The sequence below is a fragment of the Triticum aestivum genome, chromosome 6A, assembly GCF_018294505.1.
Source record: "Triticum aestivum cultivar Chinese Spring chromosome 6A, IWGSC CS RefSeq v2.1, whole genome shotgun sequence".
Classification (NCBI taxonomy): domain Eukaryota; kingdom Viridiplantae; phylum Streptophyta; class Magnoliopsida; order Poales; family Poaceae; genus Triticum; species Triticum aestivum.
In genome coordinates this window covers 604,737,863-604,758,850 of record NC_057809.1, presented here as the reverse complement: position 1 = coordinate 604,758,850, position 20,988 = coordinate 604,737,863, and the positions used below count along the sequence as shown (strand labels likewise).

At 45.6% G+C, this 20,988-nt stretch overlaps 1 protein-coding gene across 1 annotated transcript; it reads right to left on the bottom strand.

The window, feature by feature from the left end:
• Nucleotides 1-16,125: 16,125 nt before the first annotated feature.
• Nucleotides 16,126-18,127, bottom strand: LOC123128931 (bidirectional sugar transporter SWEET13). Its single transcript, XM_044549047.1, has 5 exons — nucleotides 17,907-18,127; nucleotides 17,509-17,545; nucleotides 17,035-17,407; nucleotides 16,818-16,937; nucleotides 16,126-16,733 (listed from the first exon to the last, which is right to left on the bottom strand). The coding sequence occupies exons 1-5, from the start codon at nucleotides 17,956-17,958 to the stop codon at nucleotides 16,443-16,445; spliced, it is 873 nt and encodes a 290-aa protein (XP_044404982.1). The 5' UTR covers nucleotides 17,959-18,127; the 3' UTR covers nucleotides 16,126-16,442.
• Between the last annotated feature and the right edge of the window lie 2,861 nt (nucleotides 18,128-20,988).

Here is a 20,988-nt window from a genome sequence, read left to right as displayed (position 1 = left end):
TTGCCGTGGAGTTGAACAAACGGGAGAGGAAGCGGGTGCGCGTTTTATAGTGGTGTCGGGGATGCGAAGAAGTCCACGCGTGTTCACAAGAGATTAGCTAGAGATTAATTGCGTGGAATGACACAGTAAAATGGGTTGGGTTGGGCTGGATTGACCTGGCGGTCGGTGTTGAGCTGGCCCCCGGAGCTGACCACGAGATGAGAGTGGCTCCACGTTTTGACTTTGTGATTCATCCTTCTATTATCGATCGACCCCTTTGCCTGGTCCTTTCTGTTCTTCAACCCCTTGCTCTTGAAAGATTCCGTTTCTGTGGGCATGAAACACCGTTGAAGTTTAGCCAGTTGCATGCATAGATTGGTGTGCTATATATTTTGACTTTTCTTAAACACAATACAGACCACCCTAATAAGATTGAAATAAATACAGAAATATGTGAGCACCTGAGTCTTGGACTTAAACCTGGACGGGGTAGTTACACAGTAAGCTAGGTGGCATCGGCTCCGTGAAAATGGAATAAGATTCTCTCCGCCTAGCCCTCATCCCAGCGATTCGTCCAGCATTGTGGGAGGGCTTGTGGAGGTGTTCTTCGATGGGTCTCGTAGGATTCGGTCAATGTTTGTCTTTGATGGATCCGGTCTTCGTTCGTCTGCATTTGTTTGTTTATAGGTTTGATCCTTTCGATAGATGTTGCTCTTCATTCACGATAGTTGTGTTGGTCATTTGGTGTCTTAACACAATGATTTTGTAACTGTCTATTATAATAAGATTTGCCCGGCTCCTGTGAGGGAGGGGTCATGACAGCGGCACGCCTTCAGCTCGTTTCAGTGATTGTAGTCGTCGCTAGGTGGTCTACGAGCATGGATGTAATTTCTGTTAATTCTGTTGTCAATTTTACTATCATACTATTTGACGAATAGATTGAAATTTTCAAAATAAAAATAGTCCAATTTTCAGGTCCAAAATCTAATGGATAACCAACTAAAACCACATCCACATGTCATTGCATACTGTGGGCTACCGGGGTGGGACCGTGGGTAGGCGGTCGATCGGTCGTGCTATTGCTGCCGCAGCAGACAACGAAGTGCCGGATCGATCGATGGCATATACGTATGTCGTTTACAGCCAAATTAGATCAAGAAAACATTTTTTTTTCCTGCATACAAAACAAAAGGAAAGCTACTATTCGCCGCCTCAGCCGCAATCGGAGCATTCAAGGTTCAAGCTGATGCTACCGCTGACCGACTGGGCCATGCATGGATGCATGCATGGCAGGAGGCCACCGATCATTGCTAGCCACGCGTGGTAGACAGCACTCAGCCAGCCACTCGCAGCAGCTTCCGGCCGCATGCGACCGGGCCCCACATGTTGGCGCGGTTTGACCGCCCCGGCGATTCTTCAACGCACGCGCTCGTAAAGACGTAAACAATTTCCACGTGCTGTTTTAAAATGGAAAAGAATTAGGCGCATTTTGTCCTACTACTAGTACTTGTATGCTCTAGCCTTTGTATATTCGTCACGTGCCGACCGTGCATGCATGCATGTTCCGGCCTCCGGTTCCCGTCGCATTGAAGTTCCAAATCGATCGTCAACCATGATCAAATCACCAAACGACCCTGCAGATATTGAGAGTACGTTATTGCTATTGTATGTGACCAACCGGGTCGAGCGCTGCGTTATATCGACCATGACCTAACCACGTCGACCAGCTCTCTTACCCGTCGTATTAAAGACAAGGAACTGTTCTAGTGGTTCTACTGTTTCAGCGAGGGGCTTTGGACGGAATCTCGCACTTCTACACCCAGCCTAGCGAGGGTCTTTTGTTGTGCTAAGATGCGAGAGCTAGAAAGTACATGCCGGGAGATTGACTTGGGAGGCGACGGTGAAGGCGAATCCGACGATACTCAAAATCTGGTTATATACATCCATTTCCAATCATTTCTGTACAATAAATTTGTTGTACATTTATTATTTCTTCTAGCCTTTTTCATCAGCTATGTATACAATAGGGGGTACAAAGTACAATCCATTAATTTCGGCATTATTCTTCTTTCCGAAAAAGGATGTTGTTACAATGACCCCACTTTGTGCGCCCCCTCTCTGATTACTCAAGTTCTTGGCGGTTTTTGATATATATAACCAAAAATGCAGAAATAAACTTTCTTTGCTCCTACTTCCTCCGTTCGGTGAAGAGTGTACGTTTGGCTTTAAAATTTGTCCACAAAAAAGTGTACTTCTATCTTCTCAATGCACTTCCAAATAGAAAAAATGCTTGTCTCTCATGATAATCAAGACCAGTAACATTTTACACATGGTGTCCTTAATTTTACATGCACTTAGCTTATTGGGGTTGGGTAAATAAAGAGGAGAGAAATGGTAGCTTGCACCTTTACAATACATTTTTTACTTCACTTCATAATTTGTCCTAATATTTCTATATGTATATTTTTCACCAGACGGCTAGATATTCTTACATTACACACGGCAACCTCGTTGGCTTTTGTATCTTATTTCTAAACTCAATGCCAAACAACATAAGACCACACTTGTTGGTCAGTGTCGTCTCTGTTAGGCTAACCAACACCTCACAGTCGCAGCCTTCCTCGTTGTAGAACTCACCCAACTCCACCTCCATCCAACCGTCGTCCCTCCTCCGAGGGATTGCCATGTCATCTCCAAGAGTAATTTCCCATTCTAGACCATATGCAGGTGATTCCAAGACATGTATATGTGGTGACTCGCCAGCACCGCCCTCATCCTCCACACAACTTTGCAGGCAAACTTGCGAGACTGATTCACGTCCCTCTCCTACGCTAACTGAAGCCTCCTGGAACGGATAATCCAACCCATAGAATTAAGTGGGGTGTAACTTAAACACCATGTAAGCGGCATACGTTACGTTTTCGGAGAGCATCCTGCTGTGTATCTTCCCGCGGATATCTATTTTGCCACACTTCCTTAATGTCACGACATGTGGCACGAAATATAGACATAATTAAGATTTGTGCCACTCCAAATATTATAGTAGTGAGACAAATTAAGCAGTAGATGGAATTCGTTATATGGAAATGTACGGTTTTAACCTTTTGCTAGCGTTGAGAGTTTCGTAGTCAAAACCGCTAGGAGGCTAAATTTCGAGATTTGACCCTTTTCTGAAACCTATTCGAGATTTGACCCTAATTTAATTTTTTTCGAGATCTGACCCTTTTGCTACCGCCAGGGACCATGGCGGTAGGGTATAACAGCCTACCATCAAGGTCCCTGGCGGTAGGGTTGCATGCCCTACCGCCAAAAACCTCCTAAATATTAAACACAGTGCGTGCTCGTGCCTACCGCCAAGCACCTTGACGGTAGGGTTGTGCAGGCTACCACCAGCCCGGTTGGCGGTTGCGATGTTTTCTACGGCCAAAGTCCTTGGCGGTAGGTTGTTAGACCCTACCGTCATGGACTCTGACGATAGCAAAAGGGTCAGATCTCAATTTTTTTTCAAACTAGGGTCAAATCTCGAATAGGTTTTAGAAAAGGGTCAAAACACAAAAATTTGCCCCGCTAGGAGTCAAGTCCCATACGTAGCGCTGGTACTTGGTGACCTGTAGTATCTCTGCCGAAAGCAACAAGCACTTGGCGCCGGTAGCCTTGTCGAGCCTCATGTGCTGCACCACACGTACGTTAGTAGGTATATGTGCACTAAAAGAAAAGAAAAAAAAACGCCAACCTATTAGTGCATGGATCCATATGGAAACATCTCTCGTGCCGGTCGAAGAATTAGAAGAAAAAACCTAGCTAGCTATATGTTTATGCAAAAATTCAGTAGCAGTTTGATGGCGGTAATACTATGTAGTACTCCCTCCGTTCCAAATTACTCGTCGAGGTGTTAGTCAGGACCGGCCTTGAAGGGGGGGGAGGGGGCAGCCGCCCGGGCCCCCAAGGTGGAGGGGCCCCCAAATATGTATTTTGCATTTAGGCAGTAAAAAAGTTCATCTGTGCTGGCCCATGGGTAAAGTGGTAGCAGCTATTGTAGATGGAAAGTCTATTTTTTTTTGCGAAAATTGTAGATGGAAAGTCTGATACATCGGATACATCGGCATAACTCACGCATTCACTCGCGGGATCGATGACCAAACGCGTGCATCACCCTCACGAACGCAGCCGGCGCCGCCTTTTCGTCTCACGCCTAGATTGTGGCCGATCTAGAGACGTGGTCTGCGCCGGAAATCAGCGGCGGATCGGTGCTGCTGTGTTTCGTCTATAGAGATGAGTATTGCTGGACGGCATCTTCCACTATTTGCACAATTGATCATTCTGGTTCTGTGCTTTAATACTGATGTTCATGTGGTGCTATAGATTCAATTGTCAAGGCAAGGAAGAGGTTCCGGATGCTGCTCACGGCTGTTAGTTTATATATGAACTGAGCAATGACGGCATAATTGGGTAACTAACTCTTGATTTAATGATTTGCATAACTAGGTGGGAGTATCTTTGCACTACCACGTCACCATAGATTTGATTTTGAAGATATAAAGGTATCTAAGTTTTGAAGTTATGAAGAAGTATTTTCCACATCAGTCATATGGATTTACTCATCTATCTAATTTCTCATGTATACTCCTATTTGTGGTAAGATTCTACCATTTTCATTACGAGAATTCAAATTTTGAATTCAACAATGCATTTAGGATGCAAATTGTTTTAGGACCATTCTTGGAGTCTTCTGTCCCTTTTGGTACCTAAAATAATATACTCCTACAGATGTAGTTCAAGCATGACAGTAAACTTGTCTTTGCATCACGCACTGTTGTATACTTTCTTCATAGCCTGTTATTTTGATGTTTATGTTGAGGGCCCCTAAGGTTTTAGTTTCGCCCCGGGCTCCCGAAATCTCATGACCGGCCTTGGTTTTAGTTCAAATTTGAAATAAAACCATGACGAGTAATCTGGAACAGAAGGAGTACGTACCATGAGCTTGCGTGGAAGGAAGGAGGGCAGGCAGGAGAGGCGCTGGAAAACCGCCTTCTTGGACGCCATCGATGGGGAGATCTGCTTCTTGGCGAAGCGCGGAAGCTCGCGTGGCATGAAGCAGGACCAGACGGTGTCGCTGTCGGCGGTGGCTCGAAAGGCCCGGGAGACAACAGCTGCATGGCAGGCGGCCACCAGCGAGGTGAGCGATATCACGCGCACAAGTAGCTCCTCCCGGCAGGCGCCCGATCTCACAGGACGCTGTGTGCATGGATGAGGGATCACAGATGCTGCAATCCCCGTCCGCTACGGGCGTGTTCATGGTTACTCCCTTCATTTTTGAAAGAGTGTACTTCTAACTTTGTTGGAAAGTCAAACTCTTTTATATCTGACCACATTTATACAATAATACATCAACATTTATGCCATCAAATTAGTAGCATTAGATTTAAGATAAAATATATTCTCATCATATACTATTTGGTTTCGCAAAAATTGATATATTTTTGCACAAACTTGATTAAACTTTGAGATAATTTGATCCTTCAATTTTGTTAGAAGTACACTCTTTCAAAGACAGGGAGTACGTCGTTGGGATGTTGTTGCCCGAGCTTTCAAGTTGGAATTTATATGCCGTGGGAGTGGGAGAGAGAGACGGATTGCGGGCCAAGCTACTACGTGCATGCATGTTCCATTCTCCGGTCGGTTCCGTCACGTTCAAAGGTTCCTTCCTGCTCTTCCGATTCCGACTATGTACGTAATCCAAATCGACCGCAAACAAATTGCATTTTTTAGGGGAACAAACAAACTCCACTATTACTACGTACACAAAGCGACCCAGCATATATTGTCAGTATTTTACTATGTACTATATTTTTTTAAGGAGCCTGTGTTAACTAGATCGACCATGACCTAACTACGTCGACCAGGGCGAACCAATCTATGGTTGGATGGTTAGAGGGACTGTGGTATCCCTAGCCTATCAGGGTTCAAATCCTGATGCTCGCATTTATTCCTGGATTTATTTCAGAATTTTCGGCGATGCGCATTCAGTGGGAGGAGACGTTTCCGTCGACGACGAGGTGCCTACGGTGACTTCGTAAATTTCAAGATGATATGCCGGCTTAGTCTTTCGGAGGTACTCATAGGGGTATGGTGTGCATGTGCGCGTTCATAGAAGTGAGTGTATGCGCATGTATATGAGTGCTTGTGTCTGTACTGTGTTAAAAAAAACTACCACCAGCTCTTCCACAATAGCCACCCAGTCGTACAAAAGGGGACGAACTGCTCAGTCAAAAATAAAAACAAAAACGAACGGGCATCAACTGATTCTAGTGTTCTACAGTTTCAACGAGGAGCTTTGGACGGAATCTCGCACTTTTACGCTCAGAATTGTGTTCGTGTTGTTTTCTCTTTATATCTTTTTGGTCATAATGCATTAGAACATGTGAGAGCTCGGAAAAACATGCAAGACAACTTGGGAGGCCACAATGAAGATGTCTTTTGGGGCTTGGGTGGTCACACGGAAGTTTTTCTTTTTAGCTGGACACAGAAGTTGTTTATAACGCATCCTGTCATCCCAACAAACATGGTTGCAACCTCCTCCTCTTTCGGATTGAAATCAACGTGATGCCCACTATAAATCATCTTACTACATTTGTGCTTTAAAATAAACCATTTCTTCAAATGTCACAGAAATATAAATTCACCGAACATATCTTAGAGCATTTTGAAATACTCCCTCCATTCCCTTATACAAGGCCACTTCATATTTTTATATCTAACTTTGATCATTAATTTTACCAACAAAAAGTGAGTTATATGCCGCAAAAAGTATGTCATTGGATGCACATTTCAAAAAACTTTCTGATGATATATTTTTTTATGACATATAATCCATATTTTGTTGACCAAAATTATGAGTCAAAGTTTGACATGAAAAACAAAGTGGCCTTGTATAAGGGTATGTAGGGAGTATAAATATATGTAAGAGAAAAAAAATATGAAAATCACTGGAAATCGAAGAAACCGGTAAAAGATACATAATGGCACGCCTTATTATTCTTATTTTGCTTTTTTCATTATATACAAAATTGGTTTTATATACTAGATTCTCAAAATTATGTAGTTTTTGATAAATAAGAATAGTATTAAAACTTTAAGGAAAAGCATTAACACTTTTATAATAAAATGCAAATATTTTTAAAGTTTGAACAATTTTTTAATAAAAATGTTTATCGTGTGTTAAAAATATGTTCACCACCCATTTTATATTGGTTATCATGAATTTTAAAAATCTTCATCATGTATTAAAAAATAGTAGAAAAATCATCATGTAGATTTTGCATCTCGCCTGGCTCTCACTAGGCATGAGTGCTATATCTCACCTACCGCGAGATAGAACACCATCTAGGGCCAGTTCTTTTCGGCGATTCTCCCAGAATCACCCCCCTCCCCACCTTCTCCCAGAATCGCCACTTCATTTTTTTACAATCCTATCTAGTTAAGGTCTAATTAGCTAGGATTGTAAAAAAAAATATGAAGTAGTGATTCTGGGAGAAGCTGGGAAGGGGGGCGATTCTGGTAGAATCGCCCAAAAGAACTGGCCGCTAGCCTCAAAGGTTCCGTCCCGTGTTGTGACTGGGCCAGTCCATATACTTTATTCTTCCCTGCGTGATTCTTGTTTTGTGCGCTGGATTTTTTCTGGTTCGGTACGTACATTTTGCTTCTCACCTGGCCAGGGTCGGCCGGTAAAATCCGAGGCCCTGTGCTAAACCTAAAAATGGGGCCCTATCTTACTTATATTTGTATTATTGAAATACAATATACGAAGCATGAATAAATTAAGATTAAAGATATCAATTGAAGATTATACATCAATATTTGGCGATTAGATGAACGCTCTAAATCATCTAGTCTCGTGTCCAGTCCAATTGAACTGCTACACTGCGGTCATTAACGGAGGAAGCAATTATCGATTTCTAACGATCCTTGCTAAACATTAGTTAGGAATCAAGAGTAAGGGCAGAAGTTAATGAGAAAGGAGGGCTCACCAAGGGCAGGCTACCTGTTTTGAAGCCATGAAGCACTCGCAGAAGAAGAAAATGGCAATAATGGTTCTTCATTAGTATGGTGAGAAGAGTGTAACTATGGCGCTCTTGCGACCGCGGAAGCGGCGGCTGGGCGTGCGCCGCCGCCGCCTGGATCTCCGGCCTCCGACCTCCGTTGCGGTCGCCGACATCGGATCTGAGCTCCCCGCGGCGTGCTCTCCCACGACGGTCTCGGCGCTGCCACGTCTCTCGGCTCGCCCAGCGATGCCGCTGTCGCGAACGTCTGCGGCGGCCACCGATCCAGCGTCGTCTTCCACCGCTGCTGCAGTTGCTGTTCTCCCGCCGTCTGCGTCGATCCGTCAAGGGCTCGGTGCCGTGGTCTCCTCTGCTTCCCCGAGTCCAGGCCGGAGGTCCCTTACTCGTGAGTTCTCTGCTCCGCCGCTGCCGCCGCTGGGTGCTGCTGGCGATGTGGGAGCAGCCGTGAAGACCAAGCCATGCTCAGCGTCGAGCGCTCCAGTTGCTGTCTCCAACCCGTCTGCCGGCGTCCGCCCTCGACCACGGCCGCAACCCCCAATCTGCAGATTCAGGAAGGAAGATGGGGGTGTGAAGGCCTCGCTCACGCCATATCCCAGGCCTGCGGCAGCTGCTTCGGCCCCAATGCCCACCGCCCCCGTCCAGCTCGTCGGTGCGACCTCGGATGTGCTGCTGCCGGCTCCAATCCCGCTTGCCGGTGCCGACTCGGATGTGCTGCTGCAGGCCCTCGTTGCCCCGGCCAATGTCATCGACAAGGACAATGCGGAGGAACATGAGTGTAGCGTCGTTGGCATGGGGGACGAACTGACCCGTGTGCCGCGATCTGTGTTCTGGGCCTCCGCTGGTGATGACGACGACGAAGATGATGAAGAGGTGCTAGCTCCCCAGACACCACCGGGTGCCACCAAGGCCCTCGAGTCGGGCGGGATGTGCGTGGAGCATGAGACGGACACAAGTGGGCATTGGCAGGAGGTGCTTCCGCGGAGCAGCCTGCGTGTTCTGACGTCGTCACCGTCACCGAAAGTGGCTCCACCACGTCCCATCCCCGCTTGGCTTTATGGTAGATGTTGCAGGTGCCTCGCTCATGGGCACCGTGCGGCTCATTGCAGAGATCCGCTACGGTGCTCTCGTTGTTTGGAAAACGGTCACCGTGTGCGTGGATGCCGCAATCCCTGGCGTCCTCTAAGCTCGCTGGCATGCCTTGCCATGCCGCATGTGTCCTGCCCCGCCTCCGTGCATTGTCCCGCTCCTGCTTCATGCAAGGGTTCGATGAAATCCACGTTCCCCTCCAAGTCACTTCACCGTGGATCTTGGGCGTCTGTCGTCTCTGCTTCTGCTAATTCAACAACCTAGTCTGAAGTGGTGGTGCAGTCCGCTCTGGATCAGACTATGCTGCTCCAAGGTTGTCTGGCGCGGGTTGAAAGTTTTTTGGAGCGAGCGGAGGCTGCTCTGAGTGGACTCTCCGCTGTGTCGACTATGTTGAAGACTACTCTGACGTCGCATGCTCCTTGTGCAAACGGTGTTTGCTTTGGAGAGGACAAGGGGGCGGAGTTATTCGGATGTTTCTCCCCTCGTGGTGGAGACAACTCAGCATCGATGCCTACCTCGCCCCCTATATTGTCTTCCACTGAGGGCGAGTCCATGGCCGTTGTCGTGGCTCCGATGTTGAAGATCATGCCTGAGCTTAGGGAGCTTTGTATGAGTCTGTCAGTGGAGAATATGAAGATAGACTCGTCGGCGACCTCATGTGAGGAACATGACTCCTCTTTGTCATGTGTGCATCTGAAGAATGTGGATGCGTGTGGTGTGTTGGCACCGCCTTTTGAGAGCCGCTTGGTGACTGATCGCTCGACATCCGGCAAGACAGATGGTTGCCTCGTGAAGGTGAAATCAAAGAGAAACAAACGCAAGAAGTGTGATGGCAAAGAGAAGGCATACGTGATTTCATGATGGGTAGTGCTCACATTCTCGTGTCTTCGTCGTGGCTTTGATCTTCTGAGTCGTTGCATCGATGTTCTCACCAAGTGTTGAGGGTTGTGAGTGTTGTGTGTTAGGAGCATTGGGTGGGCAGTGTATGTGTTCGTGGTGCTTCGTGCTATGTGAGTAGCCCTCTTTTGGGTTGTTTGTATCGGTTTTCGCCCAGTTTTTCATAAATTAATTGGACAATTCTTTTCTTCTTAATTAATCGATGAGGCAATTCTTTTACCTCCGTTTTGAAAAAAAATGAAGCACTCGCAAGATCGAAGCCGTGAGAGCTGTCGTTGCATGCCCTTGTCAATCCTCTCGCCCGTGTGCTCGGGTCGCTTGCCGCCGGTGCCCTGCAGGCGTCTGGAACTGCCGCCAATTGATCCGACCACCCCGTTTCCAATCGAGCAGCAGCCGATCGATTGACGATCCAGTCAGTGTCCTAGTAGGCTGTAACTACGAGTGCTTTTGCAATCGACGATCCCGATTCCTAGGCTGTAACGACGAGTGCTTTTGCAATCGACAATCCTGTATCCTAGGCTGTAACGACGCGAGCGCTTTTCGATCGACGATCCCGTTTCCTGTGCTTGAGGAGTGCATGCTGCGATCGATACCGTTTCCGATCGATCTTTTTTTGGGGGGCGTTTCCGATCGATCGAGTAGTGGCCGCTCGACCTCGACTCACACGGAAGGGCAGCGGCTCAACACCATGCGAGGCCCAGCGCCCAGGAATATCTAAATACGTATTAGGCGGGAGCCATCAGTTAACGAGCCCTCCTTCAGAAGTCTCACAACGATCAGCGCCACTTGGCGCGCTCTCAGTCATTCGCGATGTGTCGCGTTCTGGGCGTTCCCTTTGGATTTTGTTTGTTTTTTATTTTTCCGCACACGTTTTCGGCTATTTGAACGTTTTCTTTCAATGTTTTGGTTTTCCATCGATCTTCCTTAGCTTTTCGACCAAAAAAATATTTCGAAAAAAAGTTTTTTGCGAGAAAAAACGTGTTTTCTTTTTTTTCTTTTGCGAGAGTCACGGCCGTGCTTTTCGGAAATGGAGAAAAACGCGTTTTCTGTTTTCTTTTTCCTTTCGCGATAGTCACGGTTTTGCTTTCACAAGAGGTACAGTTGTGCTTTCGCGAGAGTCACGGCCGTGCCTCTCGGAAACGAAAAAGAAAAAACGGGTTTTTTGTTTTTTTTTGTCTTTCGCGAGAGTCACGGTTTTGCTTCTGCGGGAGACACGGTTGTGCTTTCGCGAGAGTCACGGCCGTGCCTCTCGGAAACGAAAAAACGTGTTTTCTATTTTTTTCTCTTTCGCGAGAGTCACGGTTTTGCTTCCGCGAGAAGCACGGTTGTGCTTTTGCGAGCGTCACGGCCGTGCCTCCTCGGAAACGAAAAATAAAACACGTTTTCTCTTCTTTTTTTCCTTCCGAGAGAGTCACGATTTTGCTTCCGCGAGAGGCACGGTTGTGATTTCGTGAGAGGCACGGGCGTGCCTCTTTTGGAGAGGAAAAAACCCATGCTCCCAATTCGGTTTTTTCGTCTGATTTTTTTCGGTCGGTTTTTTCATGAGAAAATTTTATCAAAACCTATCAACATAGGATCTACTCCCTTCGTTCCTAAATATTTGTTTTTCTAGAAATTTTAAATGACTACTACATACGGATGTATGTAGACATATTTTAGAGTGTAGATTCACTCATTTTGCTCCGTATGTAGTCACTTGTTGAAATGCCTAGAAAGACAAGTATTTAGGAACAAAGGGAGTAGTTTTGAAGATCTCGACGCGAGGAATCCAACTCTGAAAGTGGTTTGAGATTTGGACGCACGGTTTGAGAGATAAAACGTTTTAAATAAACGGATCTATGAAAAAAAAAGAAAAAACTCTCAGGTTGCGACAAGTGACGCGCTGGATGTGCGCCACTTGTCACAACCTGAAGAGTTGGAGTGATCTTTGCAATAAATACTCTTTAACTAGTGATTTTGGTACTAGGCCCATGGAAAAGTTTTGGGCGCCCCAAATTGATGGGTCCTGTGCGGGCAGCACATTGTGCACAACTATAGGCCCACCCCTGCTCCTGGCTCGCCCACGTGGACTATTAGGCCTATCTTTTGTATTTTTGTTTTGGGTTTCGTATGTATACCATATTATTTTTTATTTTCTATTAATTTCGTTTTTCTACAGTTTTGGTTTTGTTTCTTATTTTTCTTTTGATTTTTTATTTTCAAACTTGTGCCAAATTTTCTAAATGCACATTAAATTTTTTTATATATATATGATGAATACAATTACATATTGAAAATAGCAAAATGCACATTGACCATTTTTTGAAGACATGGTGCACATTTTAAAATTTATTTTTTTCAACAATGTCACAAACATTTTCAAAAACATGTAATATTTTGTTATGTGTTACAACTTTTTGAAATCGCATGGAGCATATTTTATTTGTTATCACCATTTGTCTAAAATTGGCAAAACATTTTTTTACATTTTATGAACATCTTTGAAAATGTCATGATATTATTTGTGAATGCACAATGTTTCTTAATTCATGGATAGTTTTTTTGAGTGGTACAATTTTTTTTACAAATTACATGAGCAATGATTTACATTTTTATTGACATAATTTAAGTCATGAACATATTCTGTAAACTTGTGAGCAATTTTTATTGATACAATTTTTTTGAGTGACATGATCTTTTTGGAGAATGCTTACAAATATTTACATTTCATGAACATATTTTTGAATGTGCGGTGAACAAGTTTTTACTTCTATGTATTTTTCTTTTTATAAAAAAGTTAGTGTAAACCAGAAGTTAAGAAAGACATAGAAAGGAAAAAAGCCGAAATAAACACATGAATGAATAAAACTAATGATGTAACAACTAATCGGCCGGCTACTACAACCTCTTTGAGGCGACGCGTCATTTGGTGTTGGAGTGTGCGAGACGTATGCTTCCCCATCACCACGACAAGATGTAATTTGCGCGATCCTAAAAAAGGATATAATTTGCGCACGTAGCTAGTAATAGCTAAGACGTGCTCAAAGCGAGCAAGTAGGCCCGATTAGTCGCCATACCATCTTGGGCCTTGGTTACCAGTGCTCCTGAGGTTGCTAATGTGACATAAACAAACTTTACTCCATTCCCAGAGAAAATATTTCATGCCTCTCTTCGTGAGAGAGCTCAAAAAGGTCAGTGCTCCTATAGTCTCCTACTGGTTCTCTAGAACTTTATATTTAACTACATTCGAAACAAAATATATTGAGGCAAAAGAGTAAATACTGGTAGATGGAGGGTGGTACATATGTGAGTAGTGCCGAGGAGCAGGGTATTGGGGATGAAGCAAGGGAACCAAAGATGTCACGACGTCCACAGTGGTGTCCTACCAGGTATTTAACTCGCACAATCCAATTTTAGGTAATCCATTACAACACATGCACAAAAATGCTCCCAAAAATTTTAAGCACTCATATGAACAAGACTCTTAGACTTTAGGTAGATGCTCTTACACTGCTACTCAAGAAGCTTTGATATTTTCTTAAGAGCACCGCTACTCGGATCCCCACTACCTCCCTATTTGTCTTAGCGGACAACTTAGACAGTGCTCAGACAGGACAGAAGGAAAAACCTATCCAACCGAACCAAATTATCTGCATATGTCCGGCCTGCCCGCGAGCCTTCAAACTCAGTCCATATGTAAAAAATACTTCAAAGTTGAGATTATTATGAAAAGTAAAGTTGACTTATTCTGCACGCTGGTCGATTTAACATGTTAAATGTAAAAGCGTTGATGATAGAGTTAAGATTGTGACAAGTTGGTGCTAATCAATTAGCATAACAGCTAGTATTACATGGCACAATCAAGATCCTGACAAAGCCGCACTAATTAAGCTATCTTGTTTTGGCAATAATAAGCGCAACGAAAGCTACAACAAAAGCACGGATTGAAAGGTGTCAATCCAACCGTGTGACCTTCAAATACTTGGTGTATCTTAATACATTGCACCAGCGACGTCCTTGTTGTAGCTGCACCAAAGCTCTTTTTATGCATGAATGATTGCTCACCCCACGTACTTTACGTCGCTGCATGCACCACCCCTGCGGAAACTGAAGACGCCACGTGGCGTACTTGGTGGGCAAACAAAGCTTGATGATTGGTAAAAAAGATGAAGGTCTGTATACACGTCTTCTACGTGGTGGCGCCTAAGCTGCAAATGTCGCGGCGCAGGCGATAAAGAGAAAGCTCACACGTGTATATCATGTACACAAAGCAAGCTCTCTTTTTTGGCAAAGTCATGTACACAAATCTCAGGCTACGTGCCTAACTACTTACCATTGAGTGCTGGACCACGCATAGATATTACATGGAACTAATGCTATACACGTCATCCATTTGCATACGAGCTAAGATGGCGCAGAAACCCTTTTGATCCGGTCCGATGACATCATGCAGCTAGTGCGGGAAATGATAGAAAGAAATTAAAAGTGGCGAGTAGATGTAGTACAAAAGTAGACCCCCGATGGAAATAAGACGGGATCCAACTTGCGGGGAGGCGACGTCTGAGACAGCTCGTAGGATCGGATAGGATATTGTTTCTAAATCCCCCTGGCTCTGTCGTTCGTAATCTCGTGGACGATGCAACTCTTGCTTGATCATCAATAAAGCTCGCCGTGGTGGCCTTCCCAAAAAGAAAGCATGACCCATCTTCACCTTATTTTACATTTGATGGATGTGTGCCCTTGGATGCCCACCCAACGGCTAGAGGTTAAGGACTAAGGATTTTTATGACCATTGAAGAAAAGAAAATAGAATCTCAATGTGCAACCACCGGTGTACAATCTTGTCAGGATTTACGATTTAGCCTAGCAGCAAGTACTAAAAGAATCACACAAATTTAGCTTGCCAGGTAAGTTTCGGAATATCACATATATTTATTCCAGCAAAAATAAAATATGACAAACTATGAATATTTGTTTAAAAAATCATAATTAAGCTTCATGATGATAAAAACTACCACAAACTGAGTCTAACTTAGACGGTTAGGTTCCTTGTGGTGGAACCAATCCATCCAGGTTTAAATCCTACAATTTACACCTGTGCTTGCATATTTTCCAAATTTATTTCAAACTTTACGGTGGTATTGCCAGTCGCCTCAGACAGGATGCGCCTGACATCGACCTCTCCCAGTTTGGCTTCTTCCTCTCCACCTAGCTCCACATCCTCCCAAGCTCCAATCTAAGAGCAAGTACAATAGAGCAGAGTCAGCTGGCTATAAGAAATAAACTAGTATATTCTTACTTAGTTGGAGGAAAGAAAAGAGAAGAGAGAAGGTAAGCGGGCTCTTGATGAAGAGCCAGCTCTAGCACGTGCTCCTAGGCACTTTGTGAGAGTGAAAGGTGGGTCATATAATAAAAATGTAGTACACAATCAACTATTGTACATATTGGCTATAAGATGGGCTATAGATGATAGGACAATGGCTTATAGCCAGCAGTTGGCTATACCATTAACCATGCTCTAACCTCGTCAAGCTCGTCTACTCCTTCGACCGCCTCAGCCCGCCCTCCAACTCCACGGACGTCGAGGTTGCCCGCTACTCCTCCATCCATGTTTTTTTTTGCGTCTCCGAGCCGGCCAATACACGCTCGTCTTCGCCAGCTGCCTCACCAGTTTGCGCGGACCTCAAGGTCTCAATTGATTTGAGCTCCGCCTCCCCTCCCGTGTTTGTGGAAGAGGAGCACCGGGTCAGCCGGATCGAGCAACAACCATGGCACCAACGAGGAGGGAATAGAACAGGCCAGGTAGGTTGCCTGGCATAGTGGCTGGATCTGAGCCCGGCCGATCGAGGGAGTTCCCTGCCGTAGTCAAGCACCGTTTTTGGGTTCAGTTCGGTCATAAAAAAATGGAGTAAACCAGAAAAAACTCATGGTACTAATTAACTAGACCACGAACGTGGCATCTACAATCAGCAGAGAATGAGAAAATAAATAGAAGGAGGTAATTTGTTTTGTAGGTTTCACTAATTTGGTAAAAATTGTGAATTTCACAAAAAAGGTAAAAACAGAGAATTTTGCTAAATGAGGTAAAATATATACAGTATATCACAAACATGAAACTAGGGAATAAAAAAGAATTCCTCTTTTTTTATAGATAGTAGTATATATATATAATTTCGATTGATAAATTCATTAAACATCTTTGGGAACTTTATGGGCTGGAGCGTGGTCTATAAACACATCATAGAATAAGTGGGCTGCCAATCCTAGCTACGACCCACGCCGAATCATCATACGTAGTTTGTTTTACATACAATAGGTACATGCACCTGCAGACCGTGGTGCGAATATTATTTTTTCTTGGAAAAGAAAATAAAGTTGTACGAATATTAACGGTTGCTCGGCTCATGCATGAGCCATGCATGCCTGCATGCGTGCGTGAATCTAGACCACGTCGACAGAACGGGCAAAGTCCACCCCCGGCGCCGCCGCCGCCTCAGCAGCGCATCTCCTGGGGACGTCGACGGCGCTGGCCATCTCGGTGACCGGGCGCACCTCGGCGCACGAGCCCTTGTCCGTCTTGCCGACGTTGATCACGACGACGTGGTCCTCTGCGGGCGCCTTCCATGCCTCTTTCCCCTCCTTGACCTCGCTTGCCACCGGCGTCTTGTTCATGTAGAACACGTAGAGGACCATCTGGATCACCCCGAAGGTGAAGCCAAGGATGTTTGGGAGCTGGAAACATAATTTTAATCGTCAGTGTTCATGCTTGAGAGAATTGTATGTATGCGTATCCAAAAGGGTTGTTTGTGTAGTTACCGCGACGTATTTGTCCTTGATGAGCAGGCCGTAGAGGAACCAGACGATTGCGCTGAGGGTGAGCGTGAGGGAGAGCGTGAAGGGCATGTACTCCACACTCTTGGTCTTGATGACTCGTCCCTGGGGAAAGGAACACATCAAGTTAGTTGACGCGCGTACAAGAGGTCCCGCCATGCATGAGCTCAAGTAGGAGGTTTGTCGGTCAAAAAGGGCTCACGATGATGCTGAGTGGGGCAACGAAGACGCAGACGGAGAAGCCGACGCAGATCCAGCCGAGTGAGACGACGCGTGTCTCACCGTGGAAGGCGAAGAGGGTGAGGAGGAAGATGAGCCCGAAGCCGGTGATGTTGAGGAGGACAACGATCTTTGCTGTGAAAATCTTGGCCTTCCTAGGGGCGTACACGAGGTACATGACGATGTAGACGGTCTCGATGACGCAGCCGGCAGCGTTGATGCTGATGAGGAGGCCCTCACCGGTCTTCACCAGTGCGTAGAAGATCCACAGCATCGCGCTGAACAGGGCCACGACGTAGGGCACCGACTGGAACCCCTCCGTGGATTTGCTCTTGAAGATCCGGTAGAATGTTGGTCTAATATTTTATTTTTGTGAGTACATTAGTTAGTTATTATGGGAGAACGTATCAATTAACAGGATCAAATGAAACAAAAACCAACATAGACAGTCGCTTACATCGGGGCCAGGAGGCTTGAGAAAGAGATCACGTTGCCTGCAAGGCACAAAGTTTAGCAAAGTTAGCGATGAGTTGTGATAATTGTATGACACATTTACATCTTTCTTATATGCGCTTTATCCTTTTCGAAAAAACATAAGCAATTTGCTTTGTTGTTGTTTCTTTTGGGGTTTTGGGCACTGAGCTAGATGTCACTACAGCTAGTACTAGACTACCCATCAATTAATCAATCAGTGGCAAAGATAAGATATATAGATAGAGGCTGCAAAAGGGTGATCTCAAACGACACAAAGTAGTCTACTAGTACTGCACTAACAAATAGTAGCTGTAATAAGAAACTATGATAATACAAGGGGTAATTGTTGGGCATCTGTTGTTCGTGGTGAGAATAATATACCTAGTAGGCCGAAGGCGAATGCCCAAGGGTGCTCCATGGATAGGCCACCCATTGTGATACAAAGATGTATAACAGTGAGGTGGATGCGAACTTGGTATAACAGTGGGGCGAGAGATTGTTTTTGCTCGTCTCGCTCTCTCTCTAACCCTAGACTCCTGGCGGAGAGAAGGGAGAGGTCTGGAGAGGAGAGCTCTCTAAGTTGGTTGAAACTCTTAGCCTGAATTGTAAGCTTGGTAATGGGGTGCTTTATATAGGCAGGAAGACATGACTGCTTGGCGTATGCAAGCTGTCCGATCACACATATGCCACACAAAATTAATGATTGGCTTTCCAGAAAAAAAAAAGGTTTCCAGCAATGCATAATTGAGCTTATCTAATGTGCTATGCTTGATAGAGATAATGATGGAAATTTTATAAAGTTGTCGCTTTGGTGCACTCTTTAGCTTTAGTGTGCATAATGCCTCTGCTGCTGAAACTGTTGTACACTCCGAATTGTGTTGCACTACGTCATTCTTCCAATCTTCCCAACCTAGATCTTTGGGGTGTGGTATTAGCCGCCAGAGAAGTGCGAACCAAATGAGACATTCCAACTGAGAGGACTCTTCAGATCCTTAGTTCACTGAATTTTCCAAATGAAATGTCTTACAGGAAAAAATAATAATGTTTATATGCTATATCTCTTTTCTTCATCAGTGTTTAGACATAAACATAGTGTCCAAAACTGAATTAATTTAACAGCTTCTCGTATTAAAAATGTAAGCAAAGAGTTATTAATCGAACGTACCAACATAATTATACTTCTAGTAATGAATGCACTAATTGAATACTCATCTTACGGAGGTGGTATAACTTTAAAGAAGTATGCAATTGCACATACAGTCAAATAGTGTTAGTCACCTTAACCTCATTTCATATAAATATAATCCAATAATGTATTAGTTTGTGCAAGTACCATAGTCCTCAAAAGATTAGTTCCTAGAAATGATGCAACCAATACCTTGATCGTCAAATCCATAAAAAAGAAGGTCATGCGGTTTAACTTTCCAATCGAATTGACTCTTAGAACCATTTTATTGTACAATTTGTGAAAAATAGTAGTGAAGTGTTTTAGCTTGCTTATATAAGGTCGGGATGTCTTAGACCGTGATAGCATTGCGGTAGATTATAATAAGATGTTTGAGATCAAGTTTGTGGGTTTTATCGCTTGAATAGTTAGTTGTTTAATTATGACCCACAAAAATTTCGAAAAATGGTGTTTTTTGACTCAAAATGTCGCAACAGTGGAATACAATCAAAACAAGTTCACATCCATTCTCTACGTGGCAAAGATACACACACAACCACACACACTCTAAATAACGCTGACAAAAACAAAGTTGTCTGAGACTACAATAACTAAGGCGAGGGGGAGGGGGGGCTCAGACTAAGCCTCCAACCATGTCGGGCAAAAACATCCTTGTCCTTCTGTTCCATCTGCGTACACACGGCTATAAACACTTGTTGGTGTTCAGATCGCTAAAGAATAGACTACAAACGAAGCTAGTATGTAGATTGCTAGATAACCTGTAGCAAAGAGAAATCTGACGTATAACTATATATTTTTCTCTAAAAGGAGGATTACTTCGGCCTCTACATCAAAAGATAGTTATTTATTAAAATGAACCAAGTGCCAAAGTATCACGAACAGATCCAGTAGAAATAAAGCAAAAATCAATGACAAAATGCCACAACCGGCACAAATAAGACAAAATGGCTATACACATAATCTATTATTGGACCGTCATCCAAACCAGTTGTACGTATCCCGTGCTACGTACTGTCTCCCATCGGTTGCAACCAAAAGCCATAAGGCCCTGCAATTTTTTTGAATGTTTATTCTATTAAACACACAGTCGTTTCGATAACTATAACTATATATATTGTCCGCCCCCCCCCCCCCCCGCCCCCCCCGCGTGTCGTCTCTCCAAGGCGACTCAGGCGGGCACCCCGTTGGCTGCCGGCACATCCCCTCCACCAGCCACCGCCCCCGCCGGCGGCGGCAAATACGACGTCCGGCAAAGCCCGGCGACGGCTGGCAGCGGCGGGATCCGTCCCGCGCGTGTGCTGCCCCCGATGCCCGCCCTCTTCCGCTTCAAGCCCCGCCATATCTGGGGTCGGGCTTCCTTTCGGTCGCTCCCCTGGTGTCGGTCATCGCCATCCCTTTAGATCCGGCTGCTGCGCCGCTGTTTGCGGGCTCCCGACGCCCCCGGGCGGCTGTGGGGGCCGGTCCTCGTGGCTGCCTCGGCGGAGGTCCCATCTTCCGTTTCTGCTGCTCCGGGTGCTGCACCCGCCCCCTGCTTTGCGTCCTTGCGTCGAGCTCCGCCGCCTCCCGCCCTCATCCGCTTGCCATCGCCGACTGCTGTTCTGCCGCCACGTCTCCCACCTCTACCACCCCCTGTTCCGTCGTCGTTGTGCTTCTACGCGTGCTCGCCAACGAAGGTGGCGTCGTGGCTCCTGCGGCTCTGGAGCCCTCCACCTCCTAGTTCCCCCCTATGGGCTGCCGCTGTTCGTGGCTTTTCCGCTAGGGGCGCCGCACCGGTGGTCCTCACTGGTGCCCTCAGCGTCAAGGGTGCCTGCCGGCGTCGCTCCGCTTTTTGGATTCACCTGGATCTGGGACCGCCATTTCAGCGCTACCCGGCGCTATTGGCGGCTGCTCTGTGACTTGTCGCGTGGCAGACTTGACCGGGGATGGGGAGAAATCCTTGGTCAAGCCTTCTGCTGGCCGAGACAGCGACGACGCTTCCCGTCGTTTCCATCTTGATGGCGTTGTCTTCATCCCCCGGTCTTGTGATGTTTTGGGTGTGCTTTGCGGAGTTCTATGCTTGGTGATGCCCTTCGACTACGCCGGTGGCACATAGGTGCCGTGGCGTCGTCTCAGCCCGGCGTGACCGTTCGAATGTACCCCATGACACAGGTGGTGTCGCGGCGTTGTGCAGTCTTGGTTGCCCGGTGCTTTTCGACTGCATCGATGACACAGTGTCATGGTTTAGTCTCGACTCGTAGCTGCAGTTTGAGCGCCTGTGGTGCCCCTTGTTGTGATGTT